Here is a 24,345-nt window from a genome sequence, read left to right on the forward strand (position 1 = left end):
TCAAACCATTTCCTGTATTGCTATGTACTGTATATGTATTATCCTACTTGAGAGTATGTATTTTCCCTGGAAGAAGATTAACCATCCATTATGAAGCCTAGCCCTCCCTCCAGTCCATCTTCCTTGGTCCAGGCCTCGGAGGTAGAGAGGAACTGCTGGACCTCTTACCCTTTCCCTCCACCACTCCCTTTTCCTTCTGTGTCATGTCTTATTAGATTGTAAGCCCGAGGGCAGGGAATGGTCTAACTAAAACGATTGTATGTACAGCGCTGTGTAAATTTACAGCGCTTCATAAATAAAGGTTAATAATAATAATAATAATAATAATAATAATAATAATAATAATTGTTGTGAAACCAAGATGTCTTTAAACTGTGACAGCAAGGGTAGGGCAATGGTGGCAATTCAGTCTGGGTGGAGGGAGTAAGGGGGTACATTTCCAAGAGGGACAAGCACTACTTAGGGGGTAGAAAGAAAAAGGCCTAGACCCTAGACAATGAAAGCAGGTGTTAAACTAATCCATAGAGAGGCAGAGAGGATTAAAACAGACTGCATCTCAACCTTACCATGCACATTGAAAGGGTGATGGGAAAGACTGAGGAGATTATCGCACTGCGTTCTGAGAACGTTCCATATCATCACGTGATGAGAACGTCCCTGGAACGGATATTACCGCATTAGAAATCAAAACGTGATCAGAACGGGATCAGAACGGCAGTTTACCGCACTGCGATTCCTTTTTCTTGAAACCGTTCTCAGAACGGTTTGCTATAGCGCATGCGTATTAGATCTTGTGGGCGGTGTACCAATGACGTCGCCACTCGGTGGTTGTTTTGACCCGGAAGTCGTCCGATGACTTCCTTGTGGGTTGTAAAGATGGCGTCGGAGAAAGCATTTTTTGATCTTGTGAGCATGGTAGAGAAAGAAGAAGAGCGAAGAAGGAGAAGAATGAGTCGCATTGCCAAATCGCTTGTCCTCATTTCGCGCCGGAGGGCTGCTTTGAGTAAGATTGCAGTTATGGCTGCCAGCGGCAATCCAGTTGTCTGGCATGGATGGCGACCTGGCCTCGCATCCCACGTTGGTGGCAACAACCCCGGGAGCGGACCAACTGGTGGAGTGACGAAGTCCTCCAGCGATGGGATAACGACATGTGGGTTTCTAACTTCCGCATGTCTAAGGAAACCCTTTTTGATCTGGCTCGCATCTTAAGACCAGAGCTGGAGCGTGGGGAGTCTAGATTCTGGAGTCCTATCCCGGTGGAGAAGAGAGTGGCCCTAACTATTTGGTGGCTCTCAAGCCCTCTGATGTATAGGAAGGCGGCTTCCCGTTTTGAGGTTGGAATATCCACAGCTGCAGAAATTGCCATCGAGGTGTGCCTTGCTATGGAGAAGCTGCTGCTGAGGAAAACTATCCAGCTTGGAAACTACCAAACGGTGTGTATCAATATTACTTTTAAACCTAAGACTTCTGGGTGCAAATGCATTAATTCATATCTAAAGATATATAGATTTTGTTTATGTAATACCATAAAGATATGTTTACATCCTGCCTTTTCATTGTGTGGGAAAAAAAGAAAGGCTTTCAATTACCTTTGCAATTATGGGGGTGGGTTAATGGTCCTGGGCTTGGGGCATGGATTTAAAAGGTGTATCTCTGTTGCTGGCTTCTCTCTTATCCAGCTGTGCTGGGGGGGTGGTCCTAGGCTTGGAGCATGCACTTCAGAGGTGCATCTCTGCTGCTGGCCTCTTCTCTTATCCAGCTGTGCTGGGGGGGGGTGGTCCTAGGCTTGGGACATGCACTTCGGAGGTGCATCTCTGCTGCTGGCCTCTCTCTTATCCAGCTGTGCTGTTGTGGTTTGCAATTCTGGAAAAATGTATCTTGATATGTTTGTAAGAGTTGATATGTGAACAAGTAACATCTGGATTCCCCTTCAGTGTGTTCTAGGTATATAAACCATAATAATTTCTATTGTCCTTGTTATGCTTTTGTCTCTTTGATCCCAGTTTCATATACCAATAATAATAATAATAATAATAATAATAATAATAATAATGCATTATCTGATATGAAATATATTAACCCCCTTTTTCTGATATCCCAAATTTATTATACCTTTGCCTTTTTTCAGATTATGGATGGATTTCAGAGACTTGGATTCCCACACTGCATAGGAGCTATTGATGGCACTCATATTTCTGTTTGCCCACCGCTGGGACGCAGAGAGGAATACATCAACCGCAAGCAGGGATTTTCAATTGTTCTGCAAGCAACTACAGACCACAGTGGAAGGCTTATCGACATAGAAGTAGGGAATTGTGGGAGATCTCACGATAGCCACATATTTAAAAATTCCGCTATCTGTGAAGTGATGGATGAAGGCTGTTTTGTGCCTGGAAATCCCACCCTGCATGTCCACGATGTAGCCATTCCACCACTGATTATAGGGGATGGTGCCTACCCAATCAGGAAATGGCTAATGACACCATATCGTGGAGAATTAACACCTGACAAACTTGCTTATAACACTGCCCATTGTAAGGCAAGGTGCGTGGTGGAGAGATGTTTTGCGCGATTGAAATCTAGGTGGGGTTGTCTTTCTGGTAGACTAACTGTGAAAGAGGAAAATTTTATCTCTGTGGTTACAGCATGTGCCATCCTGCACAATATTTGTGAGACGAGGGGAGAAGTCCTTGATCCCGATGTTGAACCACCTGCGAAAATTGTCCTCCCAGCTTTCTCAAATAACATCAGAGGACACTCTACCGATCACAAAAAAGAGGGTCAAACTGTTAGATCTGCAGTAACTAGCATTATTTTGGGTCGGTAACACCAGAAACTGACATTATTTGATGTTTTATAACATCACCTCGGTTATGCCAACAGCATTGATCTGTTCAAAACGTTTTTTCTTGGTTTACCTTTGTATCAATCTATTAATGTTGAAATACATGTGTTTGACAAGGTGTCTTGTACAACATGTGAATAACTTTACAAGACGGCAATGTTGAATCACGGTTGTTTAGAATCTTTTTTCTTTTAACTTTTTTTTTCCAATCAGGTTCTGCTGGTGGTGTATATATTATTGTGGGGTATAAATACCCGACTGTTATAGATTAGTTTCATTGTTTACCCAAATTTTGGAAATCTATTTTGTAGTGTTAAACAATTGCTATATTGATGTTTCAAATATCATTTTTGGGAATATAGGAAAACAATGGTGTAAAAATGGATTGTATATATTACATTTCTAATAATACATCATGGTCCCTACCATTGCAATGTTAGACTGTGAAGACCTTAAGGATAATACCAAACTTTAAAATCAAAAGGAAGGCTGTTCTAGAAACCATTGCTGTATAATATTGCTATTGCTGTGGAAATGTTTAAGTATATTAAGGAGGGCAGACCAATTTCAGATAACACAGCTGTATTTTGTCAACAATATAACTTAACATTTTTAAACACGAATAAATATCTTTTTTCTTTACAAAAAAAACCGTCTGTTGACTTGTTTTCCATTATGTAAAGAAAGCAGGCATTTATATAAACTGTATATACATTATGTGAGAACATATCCATATGCACATGGTGACATACAAACGTTTTCCTTAACATGAAAACTAAATTTTAATTTGGTTCAAGGAGAAATGGTTAAAGTCCCTCTTTATCGGGCACATAACAGGGTAAACATTGAATGCTGAAACATATCTGAGGTTTCAAAACAGAACCTTTTCCCTATAAATGTTTTCCCTTATGGGGAAAATAATTTTTTTTTCTTGATTATCCTCCCAGTACGAGAACTGCATGGTTTATTTTGTTTTTGTTGAGGTGCAACTGCACATTGCAAGGAAGATGTTCCAGCATTGCTCACACATTGCACGGTTCCAATGCAGCCTTCATTCTGAAGGGGATCAGTGACTTCCACAACATTCTGAACATCCCTGTTGATGTTCTCTACTGTGTTGTCATCATCTATAATGTTACTAGTAGGAGTGACAGGACAACCATCAGGAGCATAAGCAGGAGGAAGTTCATCAAAGAGTTCAGGGGAATTGTTCCCTTGACATTGCCCACCAACATACGATGTGGATGGTTGCTCCTGGAAATCTGTACAGACAGCTGGGCCTGGTGTTGAGGGAGGAATATCACCCGGAGATGCCCTGAATGATGTGTGCATAGTTCCTTGGGCGATAGTAACATGTTGCCCCGTTGGAAGTGAACATTCATGATCTACTTTCCTCCGGTACAGTTCAGTCATGGTCTCCATGTACTGCAACATTCTCTGTCTGTCCTGTGCACTTCTCCTTACATCTTCCTTCATAATATTTACAAGTTCCATTTCTGTCCTCCTACAGTCTTTCATGCTGTCGTGTACAATTTCCATGAACCGTTCCTGTGTTCTCCGGGTAAGTTGGGCCTCTCGACTAGCACTCTGCATTATAGTGCGCGCAATATGTTCTCCTCTTCTGGCGCGACGATTCCTGTTCCTGTTTGATCGCAGTCTTGTTCCAGGAGACAGCAATACATTGGGTTGTTCCTGTTCCTCATCGGGATCGTTACGTACTGAAATTTAAAAATTTGAGAAAATAGATTAAGCCCACAGTAAGGAAATGTATTTCTTATGGTAGCATCATGTAAAGGGTTTTAGACAAGGAATTTTCTTAGAGAAGCAGATACTACCTACCATCGGTTCCACCGCTTGTATCATCTGCACGTCTTTCCAAGTCTCCCAATTGTTCTCCAGTCGCACCTTCAAAGTGTAGCATGAAACACCAACGTTATTTATTTTGAACACATATACAGGTTCACTATATTTATTAACAGAACACAGATCCAGAAATTGACATAAATTTATATATTACTACCTGCTATTTGCGTAGGTCCACTTTCCAAAATGGTGAAAGGTATACTAATGATTGTGTCATCGAGACAAGTGTCATCAGAATCTGAAAAATTCAAGGGGAAAAAAAGAGTAAAGCATTTGTTATTTTAACAAAATAATAATGTTGTCACGCACATAGCAGAAATCTTCAGGCATTACAGATGGGCTACTTGCCTTCATCACTGTCTTGTCTGGTAGTTGTTTCCTGGGTGCCTCCATCGCCTGTGTTAGCCATGGAGGTGGATGCGGTTTCCTCAGTCACATTTGTGGTTTCACCCTCCCTTTCAAAATGAAGACTTCGGGATAACCTATGAGGGGTGATGCTAACATCCCCATGAAAGATTTCCTCTAGTTCCCTATAAAAGGGACATGTAATAGGGTTGCTTCCACTTCTCTGATTATGTTTCACAACCTTTCTATACTCAAATCTCATTTTTTTGGATTTGCTTCTGCATTCCTCTGCAGATCTGACATGGTTTTTCTTTGCCATTTCATCAGCTACATCCTTAAAAATATCCAAATTTCTGTAATTCTTTTTTAATTTGTTCTGCAATTTTTGTTCTTTCCATATTTCTAATAAGGCCAAAACTTCATTGGCACTCCACACCCTCCCCCTTGCTTGTGTGGAGGCACCACTTTCGGTAACTGCATGGCTATCCATGGCTTTCCTAATGACAGCAAATATAAAATAATACTGTCTGCAATCTAATTATAGAGGTTGTGAATCAAACGTCTGCAGTATCACTTAGCTGCTGCTGCTGGCTCTCTCCACTCCCAAACTCCCGGCACAGCAGTAAAAGCACTAGGGGGCGCAAGTCTATATTTTCGCGCCAAGAATCCCTGCACAGTGATGACGTTGCAAATCCATCTCCCCGCTGGACCTTTGCAGAGTGGCCGAAGTTCTTGGGAAGCAGTGATGGCGCGTAGGAAGGGTTCCACGTGGGCAAATAAGGAGATAGATCTGCTCCTGAGAAGTGTTAGGGGGAGCGGAAAATTAAAGATGCTCATGAGGTCCCGTTCTATGCCCATTCTTCCTGTGCATAGAGAGGTAGCAGCGCATTTAAAAAAGCATGGCTACAACCGCACCGTCGAAGAGGTATTCATTAAGTTCAAAAAAACGCGTGATACCTTTTTGGACAGTGTGAATAATTTTGGGCCATCACCCCCCAAAGAAAAACAACCACCCTTTTTCAACCTAATGAAAGAGCTGTGGCTTATGGCCGGGAACAATGGCTCCCAGGAAAAAAATCCATCGGGTAAGTTTGTAGCTTCACAAGTAAAGGCTCATTGTTGCATGGTATGCCATGGAATTTTCCCAGTGTTGTAGCCATAAGGAACAGTTGCTAAAGACAGTCACTATATCAATATCATGTTATGCTATTTCCCTTATAAGTTTCCAAAAGAAAACAATACTGAAATGGACTACCATCCCTGAGGTCGCCATGCCTTTCCAACATAGGAAGGGATAGATGGGTGTAGATATGGAGGAGAAATATATTAGACAACAGCATTGCCTCTCTGTATTCTTATGTATTCTATCTGCAAAAAGATGGAGAAATTTTAATGTCCTACATTTTTAGTTGTATTATCGACCTACAGTTTTCCTAGAGTATTCTTACTATGATCAATGCACAATTTCTGATTTAGTTATCTCTTTACTTTTTTTATATGGATCAAAATGCAGATGTTACTGATGAACCTAGCACAAGTGGAATCCAATCGGGACCACCAGGAATCCTTGCAGCAAGTGACATCTTGCCAGAAACCCAAACTCTGGCAGAACTTCAACAATCAGGTGAATTTAAATAAATATGCATTGTCTATTTCAAAAAAGAGTGGTGATCATATAAGGATTAAGTTTCTATTAATAACATATATCTATATACCAAATACCTTAATATCACGAAAACTTAACTTACAAGACAGTAAATAACAATAAATATACGAACATATTGTGTTAAACAGAGAATACATTGCAATAAACTGTCTTATTAAAAGCTATTCGTATATTTCTTTTTTCTGTACAGTGCAATCTTCCTTGAAGACTCAGCTAAACATAAACAGGAAAATTGTAAGAGTCCTTCAGAAAATGGATAGAAGAATAAAGAAATTAGAGAACATTGTTAAAGTGCAGCTGGAAAACACATCCACCACTTAATTTTATACTGAAATGTTATTTTTTCTATATTGTTATTATTTTTTTTATTAAACCTTTTGTTGACTTGCATCCAAATTTGGATATGGTAAAAGAATATTGTTCCAAGGGAACCAGAGTTATTTTTACAAATTTTTATTCCCCAATTTCTGGGTAATCTTTTGTTTGTTATCACGTTTTGAGAAGATTGTTTTGTTTTATTTCGTTGCAGTGTAATAAATGCTATTTATATTTAATAACTCGCATCTGTTGCCATGCTTAACAGTAGTGTCCTTTACTTCTATATAAAAATACCTGTTCAGACTGGCAGATTGATAATTTCTTGAATATCATGCCACAAAGTACAGGAAATACACACTGCCAAGAGCATCAAAGGTATATAGTTTCATAAAGATAGAGTTAACAGAACAACCTTTATCCATATTGCTAATTCGCTTAGCTCTGAAAAGCTATCATTCCAAACATTCAAGGTAGATGGTGGTATGACATATTACCAGTAGGCCCCTGTAAAGGTAGCCCACATCATACTGCTTCTGTTTCACAGCCTTTACATGTACTTTGTGACCAAGAAGTGTCTTCATTCAAACAATCAAAAATGCACGGTAGAGTGGCCATACATGTTATTCTATATATGCAAGTAGAAATGTTTTACAAAATAAAAATTATCCTAATTAAAAACAATGGAAATACATTGCTGTGTAAACTGTAAGCACTTGGCAAATAAAGCTTCACAGTTATAATAATAATAATAATAATAATAATAATAATAATAATAATAATATCCAGGCAGAGAGTGTTGATATACATGGTTGCTTGATGATCCATCAGCAATGGTAAGTTTTGATTGGCAAATTGTGCAGTACTATAAACAAATTGTAATATTAGTTAAATTCTGATTATGAAATAATTTCTGTAATACATAACAGATTACAGATGAAAAAGAACAGAATTCCTGAAATCCAGAAATGACCCCTTTTGTAACATGCTGGAGGGAGAACAGTTCTTTGAAAATAATTGTACCAGCCAGCAATGAAAACCATGGTCAACATTACACATAAACCCACTTCCTCAGATGTAATTTTGGCTTAGATAACACTCTTCTTTAGGCTGCTCATGCTTTTCAAAGAACAAGATCTTTTTGCATATTAGCCAGCATGCTGCCAATCCCCAGCACACCCTCAATGGATGTCTATAGTGTGGGAAACTCCGCCTTGCATGCATTTCTACGTGGCCCCCACCCTTTCTCTCAAAATGGAAGAGACCTTCAGGGGACACTGGGGAGGGAAGGGTTTTTTTTCTATTTCTTTTCTTTCACCAGAATGTGAGGCGGGGAAGTTCCCCGCCCCTTTTTGTGCAGGCCGAAATATACTGTCATCCTTGTAGGTCACACAGTATGAGAACAGAGTCATGACCAGCGGTCTTCTGACAGCCAGTAGGGCATCTCATGAGAGGCTTTACTGCTGCTGCAGAATACTGTACGCTGGAATGAACTCCTTTCCTGTCTGTGTCACCTACAAGGATAACAGCATACAGCGGCATGTCGAGCTCCCATCACAGGAGCCACGACTGAGCAATTTGGCATCATGAGCACCCTAGACCCCACACATTTCCACTGTCTTTCGTGTCATGGCGAGAATCGCCGTTCCTTGCTCTATGACAACTCTTTCTATGGTCGATCCTATACCGTTTGTCCTGGTGCCAGCAACCCGCTCCTTTTGCTGTTATGAGCTCGTTTTGTCCAAAATTTAAAGCTATTTTGCATATATTTCCCAGCATTCCAGCACCCCTCATCCATTATGGCCTCCATGGCTTCAGTACCCAAAATCCGGCCATCCAATAGTCTCCTTGTCCCCGTACATGTGACTCCGAACAACCAATCCCCAGTCTAAATTCGCCCCTAAATGCCTCCCTTTCCTCTGTCAATCATCTGCAGGGGGAGGAGAAGCCCCAAAGACGAGCTGGAAAAAGCCCCATCTGTCATAAGCACGCAGGGAGCCCAGCCCGAAATCCTCAGAGCCCAAAAGAGGTTTTAAAAAGACAAAAAACACATAAACCTTCAGGTCCCCCCCCCCCGCTCAGAAAATTTCCCCCCTTTTCCTTGTGCAGCCCTCGGGGTCGCTGCATCCGCGGACCCCAGATGTCCTTTAAACACCAGCCCCCTGATATCATGATGTATTGTGCCAACACACAACAGAGATGGGTCACTTACACAACTCCAGAGATAAATATGTCTAGACACATTGCAATATGCTGGCGACAGAAGTCACTCTGTGACAATTCCGGAGACACTTGTATCCTCTGCTTTTGCGACTCGGTAACAGTTTGCAAACATGCAACCTGTTATACTTAGTGCTATGCATTATGTCATGTAATGTCTCCATTTCTGCTTTTTTTTGCCCGTGCACAGAAAAAAAAACCTCACACACGTGTGTGCATGCAGAGAATAGGATAAAATCCTTTTCTCTAAGACGGGGGCACGTCATACATGGGAGAGCAAAGAAAAAAATAGTACGCTCTAGGACTTTGGAGGACTAAAAGAGAAGGGCATTCTTTCAGCCAATCAGGAGACGGAGGAATGACGGAACGGATTTGGGAACGGATAAGAATACCGCACACACTTTTCTTGGAACGTTTTCATCACGTTTCAGCTCTCTGGGAACACATTCAGAACACATTCAAATTCGTTCCCTCCTGGAACACATTTGGAACACATTTAAGCGTTCTGAGAACCCGATTGGAACACATACGTGCGGTATTCTCAAATGCGTTCCGTTCTCATCACGTGATCAGAACGTTCTCAGAACGCAGTGCGATAATCTCCTGAGATTGGGAGGTTAAGGTGACCTCTCACTCACATGCCTCTAAACAAGAACCAAGGGCCAAGGTACAGTTGAGAGAGGAAGGAAAAAGCAGGCAGAGAAGCACAAACACACACAATCCCCTGAAATAGTAAAGAGGGCAGGTCTTATGTCACCTCCCCCTCATTCACTTTTCCTAGTAAACCTCTTCTATGGGCTGTTCTCCAGAGATGGAGGCAGAAAATCTGGAAGGGAGAGGAGGAAGCATTTGTACTCGAGCAAAGCACCAGCCAAGCACAGCTGTAATGCAGTAAACGGGCACTGTTACAATAGTCTTCACCATCACACTTCATCCCTGGGCTGGGCACAGGGCTTCACTCAGCCATTTGTCCACTTCCTGCCCCCCTTTACTATTATCCTCCCCTCCCTGTGTTTCTTCTCTTTGGGGCTGTGGGCATTTTCACTGAGTGTGTACCTCTTGGTACTCTAATTCCCTCCCCTTCTCCTGCATGCATGCTGCCCAGGTCTTCCCTCCTTGCTCTCACACTCTCTCCTTGGCAGCTCAGCACTCTGGAAGCCCAGGGAGGAAAAGGAGTAGTCATTTCACAGGCCTAAGGAGAGTGTGTATTTGCATCTCTGCAACCACTTCCTTCCTCACCACTGTGCTGCTGTGACTGTTGCTCCCAACTTTGCCCGTCCTTTAAAGGATAGAGTTTCAGACCTATTCTCAAGGGTGATTGTTAGGATAAAAATGGGGCTGGAGTGAAATTGTGTACAAAACTTTTAGCTCAAGGCAGCAGTGTCACTAATGGGGTGCAGGGAGTACAGACTGCATTGGGTGGCACTACAGAAGAGGGGTGACACCTGGTTGGTGTCTGGTCCTGTTGCAAGGTGGGTGGGTGTGCACCCCCACCACTTCTCTGCTGCCATGGCTCTCAAGGGAGACAAGATGGCAGAGAAAAAGGGGCAAGCACATGTCCCTCCCTTCTTCCCTACTACCCTGGAGTTTTGGGCACAGTGAACCCAAAGGAGAGGAAAGGAGAGGCAAGTGTGCACATGCGGACACCTTCCCCACTTTGTTCAATGCTTTGGTTGTCTTGCTTGAGCCACAAGAAGCAATCTGGGGTCACACAGCACAGTCTGTTCTTTTCCAAAGCTAGGAGAAGCTTCAACAGTTTGCTTTTGCCCAAGCCTAGTGGGAAGGGCGAGACTCGGTTCCTGCTCAATTAACTGGGTGCAAAGATCTGTAATTTGAAATCAGCTTGCAGCCTCCAGCAAGAAAAATAACAACAACTACTACAACAACAAAAACACTTTCACTGCACTTTGGGACAGAAGGCTATTATTGTAAATGGTGGGCAGATTAAAGGAAGGTAAGAAGATATAAAAAGAAGGAAACAGGACAAGGGAACCAGGTAGGAAAAGAAAAGGTTTTTCAGCATGGTTTTCATACAACTTCTAAAATCATAGTGCTGCCTTGGATCCCATGTTGGGAGAAGGACAGGATATCAGTGGAATAATTTCAAAAATCATTAGATATAGCTCTGTAATGATACAATGTTTATAATTCAAGCTAGCATCCTAGGATGCTTGTAAACAAAAGTTGGAGTCAATTCAAATTCTGGTGAGCTGGAACTGTTCCCTTAATTTGGATAGCAGCAGGAATGATTAGTGTTGAACTTTTTAATATAGTAAAATGTCCCCTTTATCAAACAATAACTAAATATTCTTTTACACTCCTAAACTGCCTATACTTTGCAATAAAGTAAAGCATCCTCCAACAGGATATAATTTAATAAGGTCAGTTTAGGATTTCTGCCCTTTGTATTCAGAGTGAAATCTGTATAAACCATGTATTAGATAGAGCAAAGTTCAAAGTTACACCATGGCTCTATTTTAACAGGCAAATTTCACCCTTATTTAGTTGTTGATCTGAACATCCTAGGAAACATTTGATCCTTAACAGTTTGCAATGACAGAAAATTATTTGAACTGTGCCTCTGAATCTATGTTGCCTTTTTTGGACAGGTTTTTCTTGCCCAAGGGAAAAGAATAGATCTATAAAGCATATCTAAAATTAAACATTTATCCCGAACAGGTCAGCAAATCTCTAGAAGACTGTTCATATGGAATGCCCTCCAACCTCTAAAAAGACTGGATATAGCGCTAACTAGAGCACTGCTTTAACCTTCATAAAGTTGCAGAAAAATGTTGCTCTTACCTGCAGTTGATGTTAAATACTGAGAACTCTTTCGTTTTGATGGAGCTGTGACTAATGCAGCAATGGGAAATCTCAGGCCCTGCAGCTAAATCTGATCTTCCTGAACTGAGATCCTATATTGGTACTGTACCATGTACAGTGCTACCTCGGGTTACGAAATTAATTCGTTCCGCCGTTCCGTTCGTAACCCGATAATTTCGCAACCCGAAAAGGCTTTCCGTTAGCGCTGGAAAGCCGCTAGCCGCGCTTTGCGTTTGAATTTCGCGCCGAAATAAATTTCGTAACCCGAAAAAAATATCGTAACCCGGAACAGTTTTTTCCAATCTAACTTTTTCGTATCCCGGAAATTTCGTAACGCGATCATTTCGTATCCCGGGGCACCACTGTAGTGTAAATAACCATCAGTGAAGTTATGACCCTTTGTATTATGCAACCCCTATACTGAATAGCAATGTAGCACAGCATATGTACGTATACTGCTGGCCAATGCATATGACTATTACCCTATAATGCAACTACATGTGTACCTACTGTCAATTGAATATGACCATTATGCATTGGCCAAAAAAGCCACACCACATGCATAATGCAATGATATGTTTGCATGATGCCACCCCTGGAGTGCCAATCTACACAGTCTCTGGGATTTCCCAAGTGACTAGGCCCCCTTTCCTATGACACCACTGTTGAGTGAAGCCTTGGTCCATTATTTTAAAAATTTGAAATCCCTCCCCCATGGCTTTAAACTAAATTACGTTAGCATTTTCTATGATCTCACCTGTTTGCTTTTGACCTGAAGCTGAAATGAGGCTTCAAGAAGTCACAGGAAACTGAATCCCATTCTTAGATTGAAAAAGGTTCCTCATCTTTGAATACGGCTGCTGCTACACTGCAGAATAAATGCAGTTTGACAGTTTTAACTATCATGGCTCCATTCTATGGAATTCTGGGATTTGTAGTTTCATGTGCTACCAGAGCTCACTGACAGAGTGGACTAAGTAGCCTAGAAAACTACAAATCCCAGAATCCCATAGCATTGAGCAATGCCAGTTGAAGCAGTGTCAAACTGCATTAATTCTGCAGTGTAGATGCAGTTGTAACATACATAAATGATTTTAATTGCTAGATTAAAATTCTAGTTAGTAAGGCTCAAACAACATGTTAAAGTTTATCACATGGAGGACAATTGGAAGTATAAACGATGATTAACCCGTGATAATCCTGCAATTGCGCTAATGGTTTTCACATGACATTGCGATAAAACCTGATTAAAGTGCCATTAAAGTGAATAACAATGCAAGAAACAGCAGCAAATCATTCATGGCATTTTCCTGTGAATGACTTTTTGCTGTTTATTGCCTGGTTATTCCCTGGTTATTCACGGGATAATGGCTCTTGTGCTTATCTCATTTTAATTGTGTGTTAATGTCAATTGCGTAATTTTTATGGGTTAATTACTGTTTAAACTCCTAATTTCCTCCTTTGTGATGAACTCCTTCTGTTAAACATGTCATCTGATTTCTTCTCCCTTTAAGTGGCCTGTGGAGGGGCATTTGGAACACACTGCACCAAAGGAGCATCAAAAAGCCATGGCAGCAGCTAAGACATTCTCTCCATGGCAAATATGGAAACTAGCTTGCTTACTGACAGAAAGCTACTACCATCATATGGGCAAGTTGTGGGTTAGGAAAGAGGTACAGGAGGTTATTTTGGAAGTTGTAATTCAAAAAGTAGGTTTTTCAAGCTGTGAACAAGCACTGCCAATCAGTTTCAGCTAAATTGAATTTTAAGGTGGATTTAGACTATCCTGTTCAATATCCATAGGAAAACCTGAGGGAAGCTAAATGCATTTCTGTATTCTAGGTGGACATTGGGTGAGTTCACACATTTTGGGGCTCCTGCCAAATTTCGTCGATGGTTAGTATCATTGGTGATTTTGAGGGTTCTATTAACATCTCTATGAATATCTTACCTGAATAGAAGCTAAAATGATTTTATACAGGGCAATGATTATTTTCAGGGGATATCCCATGCGTCTTTGGTTTTAAGTCATGCTATGTACAAAAGAAAAGATGTGCAAATATTTTGCTTCAATTTAAAAACCAGAGCATCCTTACAGTAGTTTGTATGTATTTATAGATGGGTTTAAATAGAACAAGAATGACTTTTCATGTTCAGTATAGTAACACATCACGGTTGCTAAGATGAAGAGTCCATGGAATATTTTGATTGCTGTTTCCTATGGACTAAGATTTATTTAAAACAGACATATTGAATGCTTAGGTTTCTACAAGCTTCTTATTATCTTCCAAGAAAACAAAGCATCTGCATTGTCTGTGCCCAGATAATTATTTTAAGTCATCTCTCTGCCTTGATTGAAAGAGACAGGAGGAGTTTCAGCTCACCTTTTGTTCTAACTTACTTTCCCACATTCTCTTCAAATTTGCGAGCAGAGAGGGAACTGCCAGGCATATAAAAGGTTCATTTCATTTAATAGGCTTACATGCCTAACATTAATGATTTCCATGCAACAAATCTCAGAGGAATTGGCTTTATGTAATCCCTGGTCTTACAAGACATATCTTGCAATTACCCTGAGTCTTTTGTGAGAATCGTAGGAAATCTGAGTGCCTCAATGAGCAGTTAACATCTGTGGTTTCCTATAGAGTTGTGGGGTTAAAATCAATTAGTGGTAACCAAGACTCCTTGCAACATTCTTTCATGCAGAACAAACGTGCTGGAATTTGAAATGAAAAATGTAATCGCCTCTAGAAAGCATCCATAATGCATTTCCCCTCCCTACAGTTATCTTGACTGGGTCCCATTCCGCTAACATGATTATCAGTCCACTGAAGCATCCATGCTCAGTCAAAGAACACTTTTAAAAACAAATTCCTGTAATGCACCATGACCAAGTAATTTTGCTTTTATGCTTCATGTTTCTCAATGTCTACGCCCCACTAGCAGCACCTGAGCTTGAAGCGATAAACATCAAATAAAGGCTGCAGCTGGTTTTGTGGCAAAGAGGACTAAGTCTAGAATTTTCTCATAAGTATTAAAGTAAAAACTCCTGCTTCAAAAGAGATTTGATCTGCCTTAAAGCATTATTAGTATATTAGTATTATTTCTTATTTATATATCAGTATCATTAATTAATTAATTAATCTAAAATATTTCTCAATTGTCTCCCAGCCCACAAAAGCTCCAGGCAATGAACAAATAAAAAGAATTAAAGCAATACAAAGATAGATATTACTAGTAGTATTATTAAGCCATCACAGGAAAAGTTGTCACTAAGGGCAATTTCATTTACTACATTCTTCTCACCAGGACAACTTTTTTGCAATTTGTATTCCAGTGAAGTATGAGACATGCCACCATACTCCACATTTCTCAGTGCATATGCGGTTTCTTCACAAAAAGCAAGCCTATATAGCCTAAGTATCAAGGGGGGGGGGGGGCGCACTGGGCCTATTCACATTCCTTTTTTTGTCCCAAGGAGATGTGGATTGCCATGCGGATGCATATCGGTTTGTTGTTCCTATTTTGTTTTGGGTTTGTGAATCTCTTTGAATCATTGTAACCCCCTTGTTATTCACATGTGCCATCGTTTCAGGATAAAATGGAGCCACCTCCATTCTCTTGCTTTTTTCACTTCTTCTTTTTTAGATCCATGTGTCCATTATTATTCTTAGGATTTATTCCCTTACACTTGTTTGAAGTCACATCCTGATTCATCTCCTCGCCCCCCCCCCCCGGGAGTGGGCAGGCACACTGTAAAAATAAAGCAGTTTGACACCACTTTAACTTCCATGGCTCTATGAAACTGAATTCTGAGATCTGTAGCTTTGTGCAATATTGACCCTTCCCTGTCAGAGAGCTCTGGTGCCCCCACCAAACTACAAATCCCTGAATTCCATAGCATTAAGCACTAGCAGTTAAAGTGATATCAAACTGGATTGTCTTTGCAGTGTGGCAGCAGCTACAGTCTCCATAAGGACTGCCAGTCCAAACTTGTCAGCTTTAGGGGCATCAGCAACCAAGTTTAGAGACTCTGCACTATCTTTGATGGATTTCTTGAAGCAGTACATAAAGTTTTCCTTTCTACATGACTATGAGAATCCAAAATTATTTCTCCTGTTTTATACCCATAAGCTTACAGCACTAACCCACTGCACCCTGCTAGCAAAAAGACAAAATGTTCTCAACACCCTCAAGATTCATACTTCACCCTCCCATAAGGATTGCTTAGAGCTCCACACAAGCAGCAGTGGTGAAAACCATATCAGGCAAGAAATAAATGCTGCTGTTTCTTTATCAGCTCTGTGTAAGACCCACATGCCTCTCTTGCTTCTTGAGTGTCAAATGCGCTAAAAATGTGGTGAGATATTAACCTGCCCAAGTGCATAACTTGCCTTCTTGAAATAAGAAATGGTCAGAAAATGGACTGGGAAAACAGCAATTAAAACTGCCCTCTGGTCCCAAAATGTTTGTACTACTCTACCTCCTGGTGCTACAGGGGGAATGGAGGTGAGAGAAGGGAGGTGCTGAAAGGCAAACTTTGCTTAGCTAAATGCACAATAAATAAGAGAGTCCCTCGAAGGTCAAGTAGAAGACAAATAAAGAGGTACCTTGCTTTATCTGCCTCAGGGATTCTTATATCTCACAGTGCTTGAAATCCTTTCCCTCTTTCTTGTCTACTGATTATAGAGTAGATTAAGTAAATGTCTAAATCAAGAACGGCTATGTGTCAGTTAACAAAGTTGATCCTGGGCATTATTTCTTTAACTGAACATTTGGTACCAGAGACAGAAATAACATAGAAAGAAGACAGAGAGGTTCTTACACCACAAAAAACAAAGAGCTGTCCAACATGTTTCAGTAAATCTCTTATTGTAAACTAACATGCATGTGAAATGAAACAACTAGGTCAAATAAGCTTTGCAAAAGTCAACAAAACATTTTGAACCTTCTAGGGACCACTTGAAACCTTCTTCCAAATGCATCCAGGGATGTCCTTTTCTTTTACCAGACTTCACTTTTCTTATGATGTCCATTTTGATGGCCAAACATGGGATGTGTCTGCACTGTCGAAACTGTCACAGTTCGCTAGAATTTGAAATTCTTATTTGATCTGTTGCTGAAACTTGCAAAGATTCTTGCGGGAGGAGAGACAGCTATGTATTTACTTATTCAACTTCTCCTTCCCCCACTAGTTGTTGTGTCACAAGGACTTACCCTCCACTCCACTCTGCTCTGAATCTACCTTCTGACTAGAAGCAAGTAGATTAATACTCTTTATCCTATTTCCCTAGTCCCCTAATTTCATCTTGATTTCACCATGTGGAAATAGCCCCTTTAACTAAGATTTCTATTTTAATTTCTAAACAGGATGTTTCTTGTATGTATATGCATGTGTTTATTTGAATGACAAGCTATGAACAACTGTGGTTGACACTTAATTTATTGTATTTAATGACATCACCAGGGGCCATCCCTGGTTTCAGGTTTTGGTCCAGAGGATTGAACCAAATGACCCTTGCAGTCCTATCCAGCTCTATGGATTTTGGGTTTTATCACACAAGCCTTGGTCTTACCTTGATCTTGCTGCAATTACGTTCTTAAAATGAAAACATGCCTGTTTGGGAGCTTTTACTACTACACCGCTCTTCAAACCTGGTGGTGCAGTGGTTAAATGCCTGTACTGCAGCCACTCACTCAAAACCATAAAACTGTTGGGGGCAAATTAGCTTACAGTTGTAAACCGCTTAGACTCTGCTTAGGTGGTATGAAGCTGTATATAAATGAAGCTTGTTTCAAAAGCAAGACAGAGGCGGGATACAAACCGCCATATAGTACATCTTCTATACGTACTAGGGTTAGGAAGGGGCGGTGCTTCCGCACCCCCCTAACCCTAGTACGTATAGAATACGTACAACATGGCGGTGCCCCTTCAACATGGGGGCCGCCATGTTTACGTACTGGACGCATAGCATCCAGACGTGTCGCGGCGCCTATGATGTCGCGAATGCGCCAGCGGCGCCTCGCGACGTCATAAAGGCGCCGCAAAAAGAAGCTCCAAAATGGAGCTTCTTTTTTGCTCCGCGCGGGAGCCGCGCGGTTTGGCTGCTGCGGCTCCCTCGCAGAGCAAATGGCGCCGGCGGGAGACCGCCGCAAAGCGGCGGTCTGTATCCCGCCAAAGCTTTTTCTGGCTCACTCCCCTTTAACCCAAACCTCTCTTTCCCAACCTCTCTCCTTTCCCATCTGCCAAAGAAATAAGAGTGTCTCCTTGCAATGAGACAGTCATTCTTTCTTTGGCACACTGGAGTTGGAGAGAAGCTGGGAGTGGAATAGGGAAGGATAAGCTGACACTGACACCATGTCACTGCCCAATGCCAGAACGGCCGCACGAGGAAGTTATCACACTTGAGGACAAGTGCTACAGCAGTGTGTTTGGGGGCTTATTGGTGGGTGTTTTCTGCCAATGAAACGAGACACCTTAACAACAAAGCTGCAATGAAACAGCCACAAGTGTGTGTGAAAAGTATTGCCAAAGGAGCTATTCTTTAGCTTTAATAGCAGATTTAAAGACTCGTGTAATAAATTTCTTAATCACACAAGACTATATAGCAGAATTGGAGCAGAATAAAAGCGTCCCTAGACGTTGCTTATCACACGACATTGTGTCCATTCCACTTCTGCCTTGCATTCCATTTGTTACTGTAGTGCATCGACAGGCAAGACCTGTAAACAGGCTCTCAGGCTTGCTGCTTTTTGTGAGATAGGTCCCTTCTGTTGCAGTTCTGCTTCTTGAGCAGTCATATGGTGTGAGTGGGTATGATTCTGCTCCTCTCTCCTTGACTTCTTCCCCCTTACAATGATCACAGCTATCAGGACCTTCCCAAAGCTGGCTTCTGTGTGCAAATTCACAGCAGTTGACAGCTGTGATTGTTTGTTCCTCCCTCTCCCCCAGAAGGCAGTTTTTGGCAGTGTGGAAAAAAGATCACCTGGCCGTGAATCACCAAAACACTACCATGGGGAAAGCTGTGATAAAAATGATTTCAAACTAATATGCTTCCATTCTTACACTAGCGTGACTGTGGTGGGACAGCAGGCTGGTGAGATAAAGTCCAATGACCCCATGGTCCTCTGTGTGGCACTGACCAGGACACATAAGTGTGTGAGATTCTCCCATATGGATTTTATCTAGAATTTTGGCAACACTACTCATAGAGGTAAAATGGAGTCCATTGGCAAAAATAAAATTATTTTTTCTTAATATTAATTCGTGTCATGTCTCCCTGCTCCTATTTCTTTAAAGTTAAAAAAAACATATTGTGGTGACTTTTTAAATATCCCTAACCTATGCTGGTCTTGACTCAAACTGAAATCACCTATGCTTGCTTGAAAGTTTTTTAAAAGTGATGTTGAAGGACATCCTACATTTTTACTATAGTTAGTAGTTAGGCCCTGAACTGAGTAGTTAGTTTAGCAGCCAAACAGTCTAGGAAACTCACATGAAGTGTGAAGCCTATGCCAGATGGTAAAAGGAAGCATATAGAAATGCAGCATAGAGCTGCAAATAGTCTTAACAGTTTCCTCTGTACAGACACATTCTTTTTCTGCTACTATTGCTGTTACAAAGCAGATAGAACCTGGTCATAATTAGGACACAATAGATTCCCAAAACAATAATTAGAATCACAGCATTAGGAAAAACAATATAGTAAAAATTGAGCAGCTGTACAAAAGACATAATCAACAGAAAGGGAGCCAATTAATATCAAGGCATAAGGTTTTATTTTAATTTTTAAAAATCCAGAATTGGCAAGTTTTGACGAAAAGGAACAAATACTTTAATACTCAAAGAAAGGGGGGAATACGTGTGCATTTTGTGAAATATGTTTTAAAAATACATAGAAGTGACTCTGATCCCTTATGCTTGGCTACTGAGCACTGAGTCTGTATTCACAGCTTTAGAATTAAAGAGGGAAGGATCCAGGGAAGATGCCTTGGTTCCCACCTGCCTAATGTTCTACACATCTCTTGTAATGTTCTTAAGCATTATAAAGTTTCCTGTGCTGATCTCAGAGAAAATCACAAAACCTCAGCTTTCATTTGATATAGCAGGAGGCTCAAGAATCAAATCTTTTTCTTGGATGCTTGGATTCTTATTGGCTGCTCCTACACTTTGCAATTTTATGCCAAGAGAGAGGTCAGACTAATTTTACCCTTGCTTTGCTTCATTTTGTTTTGTTTTGTTTTTTGTGAGCGAATGCTTTTATTCAAACAGACCTTTGTCTTTTGTATGCTGAAGAAGTTTTCAAACAGATCGTGGCTCATTATTTTTCAAAAGGAATTCATATTTTGTTGCCTGTTGCTTTCAGAAGGTATCACGTTAGCTCTAGAGATTATAAAAAAAAGAGTGGCTTGGCATGTTCCACCTTGCTACCATTTTATTTTTTACATGCTTTAAAAAATATGCACATAAAAATGCTCCCTTTTTTACTTCCCAAAATGTGGGAGTAATATTATTTTGTAGACTAATAATTTAATGAATTTACCAGTTGTTTCATATTTAAATAGTAATAACAATAATAATTTGTTTTAAAAAATTCTTACATGCTTTTCCCCAAGGCTCAAGTTAGGGTACATCATAGGTTAAAATACAATATATAATTAAACACATAAAACCATGTAAACACATATATTACAACACATAAACATAGGATTGAGATTAGCATTATACATTAAAGTCATCCAATATAAAATTTAAAAATGTACCAATTTAAAATCGGTTACATCCCATTTGGACTACTGTAATGGGCTCTATATAGATCTGCCTTTGAAAAGTGTTCAGAAAATTCAGCTGGTTCAAAGAGCTGCTGCCAGGCTGTTAACAGGGGCAGATTACAGAGACCATACAATGCCCCTGTTGAAACAGCTTCATTGGCTGCCAGTTTGTTTCCAGGCATAATTCAAGGTGCTGGTTATTACCTATAAAGCTCTACATGGCTCAGGTCTACACTATTTGGCAGACCGTTTCTCCTGGTATGAACTGGCTCGGACTCTGAAATCCTCTGGAGAAGCCCTTCTCTCCATCCCAACACCATCAGAAACATGGTTGATGGGGACACGAGAGAGGGCCTTCTCGGTTACTGCCCCTAAACTCTGGAACTCCCTGCCTGGGAGATCAGGATGGCTCCCTCCTTGATGGCCTTCTGCTAGCAGGTGAAGACCTACCTGTTCACACAGGCATTTAAGGAATTGCATAAGGATAGGCTGGGATGTTCGATCATTTTAAAAATTTGATAGTTTTTTTCTCTATATATAGTTTTATCTTTTTAAAATATATTATATACTTTTAATAACTATCTGTTTTAATACTGTAATAATGTAATTCCTTTTTAATGTAAGGTTTTTAAAAATATTTTTAAATAAATAAATAAATAAATAATAATAATAATAATAATAATAATAATAATAATTGTAGCCCACTTGAGCAATTCTTGCATGTGCCCCCCAGGAGTTCTGCTCCACTGTTTGAGAACCACTGCAGTAGAAGGCTGCTATTACCATACCATGTAGCAGAACCATAAAAATGTACACAATGAACATTATGCACTGATGTGTATCAGTCCTATTGTGCAGGGTCCCAGTATGCTTCACAATTCACAGGGTTTCTTAGTGCCTCTACTATGTAGCTAAGAGAATATGAAGTCATGTTAAGTAAAAGGTGATATAGGATTCCGGCAGAAAGGTTTATAGTTGTAATGCAATACTGTCATACTTTGTTGTTGTTGTTGTTAGCTGCCCCTGAATAGACTTTGACTCTGAGTAGACTCAGGTCCTACTCAGGTCCTACAGGCCAAGGCCCATGTCTTTCTTGAATGAGTCTAATAATCTGGCACATACTCTTCCTCTCTTCCTACTGCCTTCTACTGCTTTCCTAGCATCACTGTGTTTCCTAATGGCCTGATACAGACAGGCCAAAATAAAGCTGCTTCAAGTCACTTTGAAGGTATGCTGTTTAAATGATACATGCGTCGTAAGAGTCCGGAAGCCGCACCAAAGCCATGCTCCAGTCCTAAGGACTGGAGTGCAGCTTTGGTGCAGCTTCCAGACTCTTAAGATGCATGCATCATTGAAACACCATACCTCCAAAGTGACCTGAAGCAGCTTTATTTTGGCCTGTCTGTATAGGGCCAAAGATTCATTTTTCCTCATGATGTGGCCAAGTACAACAGCCATCTTGGCTTCCAGAGAGAGTTCCGGCTTGTTTGTCTTCTTGGCCAACCACAGTACCCTCAGCACTCTTCTCTAGGACAGTGTCTCAAATTAGTTCACTTTCTTCCTATCTGCTTTTTTCACTGTCCAGCTCTCGCATCCATACATAATAATGCGGAATACAATGGTTTGGATGATCCTCATCCATTTTGATCAATATGTGAACCAAGATATGGGAACTTTTTGACTACAGTAGTTCAATTTTCTCGTTGTCTAGAGTGAATTCTTGTGGATCTTCTATGGTCATAATTTTGGTTGTTGTTTTTTTTTAATGTTCAGCATTAATCCATCCTTGGCACTTTTCTCCTTGAGCTTCTTAAATAATTGCTCCAGATCTGTGTTTGTTTCTGTCTTTGTCATACTGACCAGCATAAAAATAAGAGATTGATATGGGGCAAAATTTTAATTTTCCTAGGACAGCCAAGTGCCATAATAACAAGTTTGGAATGGGTTCAGTCACTGAAGATTAGTTAGCTTCAAATGTGTCATTCATGCAGCCCAAGAAGTGAAACCTTCAGTACAGTTGCATGCCTATTCATTTCCAATTAACAGATCCGTTAGACAGTCTGTCAATGTTCAATACAATTTCATATGCATATCAGCATGCTCCTGCTACTTTAGTGTTTCAAGGTCCTTTTCACACTGAGTGTCAGTAGAATAAAGAAAACTATGCCAGAAAGGTCTAAAAGATGACAGAGTTGATATAGGCATTGTACAATGTCTAACCAAGGATATTTCACACACAGTAACTATTAAGCAAGTGTCATGCCTGTCAGTATGGCAGTTAAAACACTTAAAGGACAAAAATGTACACACCATTTCAGTTTGTCATTTTAGGGGACAGTTCTCTCATGTTTCAATCAAATACTTTTTTCATTGCATAGAGGTTACTTATCATCAAAGGCACATGTGTGGCCTTGCAAAGGAACATTAAAAAATACCAAGCACCGGTTTGAAAAATAGATTTCCAAAATGGGGGACAGGCTGAGATTTTCACTCAAAGTTTTGGAAACAATTCTGAAGTGTTATCCGTGAGATTTTAAAAGGGATTTACTTATTTCCATTAATAAGCTGATTCTCAAGCTTTGTAGTTCCCAAAGCTGCCCAGAACAATGCTGAGGAAAGCATTACCTGTAGAACTAAACTGTGTACACAGTAATGCTGATGATAGCATTACCTATAAAACTAAATTATCTTTTGGACTTAGATTGAGTAGACCCATTTCAGAAAATTGAGAATTAACATTTTTCCCTCTCTCCAAAGACACAACAGAGGGAAGAGAACATCTTGAAACAAATAAGATTGAAAACGCAATTACCTAATTTTAAAAGGCAATTACATATCTTTAAAAAAATTATGAAAGAAAGCTGACTGTATATTGACTTGGAAAAGTATTTTATGTTAAAAAGTGACACAGCCTCGGGATGTTGAAAAGAAAAGATTATTTCATGCATGCCACAAGCTTTGGAGACACTCGTTTTTGAACCCCTACAGATTGATTTTAAATTTGTAATGCCCTGAGGAAGACCATAAAAATATTTGCAGGCCAAAATGTGTTGGCTCATTTTCAATAATAAAATCATCTTTCCTTTCAACATCCTGAGACTTTGGTCTTAAATACTTAAATAATCCAGTTTGAGATGGCTTTAACTTCCCTGGCTCAGTGCTACAGAATCCTGGAACTGTAGTTTATTGGGGCACCAGAGTTCTCTGACAGAGAAGGCTAAATGTCCCACAAAACTACTGTTCCTGGAATTCCCTAGCATTTAGCCAGGGCAGTTAAAGTGCTCTCAAACTGTATTATTTCTGCAGTGTGTTTTGGACCTTTCTCTCTTTTCCACATCACATCTATTGTATGTTACTAGTCCTCTACATTTGAACGACAAGAGATAGCATTGTAGTAACCTTGGTTTTAATTTTACTTATAAATTTTCAATCCTATAAAGCCCATAATATAAAAAAATATTGTCACAATCAGCCTAAGATCTCTTTCCACACAAAT

The 24,345-nt window shown here is 40.3% G+C and overlaps 3 protein-coding genes across 3 annotated transcripts; 2 read left to right on the forward strand and 1 right to left on the reverse strand.

Moving 5' to 3' along the window:
• The first annotated feature begins 1,040 nt into the window (after window positions 1–1,040).
• LOC121917493 (protein ALP1-like) lies at window positions 1,041–3,846 on the forward strand. The gene is made up of 2 exons (XM_042443508.1): window positions 1,041–1,433; window positions 2,129–3,846. The coding sequence occupies exons 1-2, from the start codon at window positions 1,053–1,055 to the stop codon at window positions 2,825–2,827; spliced, it is 1,080 nt and encodes a 359-aa protein (XP_042299442.1). The 5' UTR covers window positions 1,041–1,052; the 3' UTR covers window positions 2,828–3,846.
• On the reverse strand, window positions 3,752–5,515 carry LOC121917502. The gene is made up of 2 exons (XM_042443529.1): window positions 4,685–5,515; window positions 3,752–4,563 (listed from the first exon to the last, which is right to left on the reverse strand). Exons 1-2 carry the CDS (start codon window positions 4,764–4,766, stop codon window positions 3,752–3,754), a joined length of 894 nt encoding a protein of 297 aa, XP_042299463.1. The 5' UTR covers window positions 4,767–5,515.
• Window positions 5,516–5,635: 120 nt separating this feature from the next.
• Window positions 5,636–7,438, forward strand: LOC121917494. Its single transcript, XM_042443510.1, has 3 exons — window positions 5,636–6,138; window positions 6,567–6,677; window positions 6,910–7,438. Exons 1-3 carry the CDS (start codon window positions 5,733–5,735, stop codon window positions 7,038–7,040), a joined length of 648 nt encoding a protein of 215 aa, XP_042299444.1. The 5' UTR covers window positions 5,636–5,732; the 3' UTR covers window positions 7,041–7,438.
• Window positions 7,439–24,345: the final 16,907 nt, after the last annotated feature.

The sequence above is a fragment of the Sceloporus undulatus genome, unplaced genomic scaffold, assembly GCF_019175285.1.
Source record: "Sceloporus undulatus isolate JIND9_A2432 ecotype Alabama unplaced genomic scaffold, SceUnd_v1.1 scaffold_20, whole genome shotgun sequence".
Classification (NCBI taxonomy): domain Eukaryota; kingdom Metazoa; phylum Chordata; class Lepidosauria; order Squamata; family Phrynosomatidae; genus Sceloporus; species Sceloporus undulatus.

Bases quoted from the DNA above. Each gene is read 5' to 3' on its own strand.
- LOC121917502 (XM_042443529.1), bottom strand. From the start codon at position 4,766: ATGCTACACTTTGAAGGTGCGACTGGAGAACAATTGGGAGACTTGGAA. The intron at 4,564-4,684 runs GTAGGTAGTATC...TTTAAATTTCAG, and splicing joins TACAAGCGGTGGAACCGATG to TACGTAACGATCCCGATGAG.
- LOC121917493 (XM_042443508.1), top strand. From the start codon at position 1,053: ATGGCGACCTGGCCTCGCATCCCACGTTGGTGGCAACAACCCCGGGAG. The intron at 1,434-2,128 runs GTGTGTATCAAT...GCCTTTTTTCAG, and splicing joins AGCTTGGAAACTACCAAACG to ATTATGGATGGATTTCAGAG.
- LOC121917494 (XM_042443510.1), top strand. From the start codon at position 5,733: ATGACGTTGCAAATCCATCTCCCCGCTGGACCTTTGCAGAGTGGCCGA. The intron at 6,139-6,566 runs GTAAGTTTGTAG...ATCAAAATGCAG, and splicing joins CCAGGAAAAAAATCCATCGG to ATGTTACTGATGAACCTAGC. The intron at 6,678-6,909 runs GTGAATTTAAAT...TTTTCTGTACAG, and splicing joins GGCAGAACTTCAACAATCAG to TGCAATCTTCCTTGAAGACT.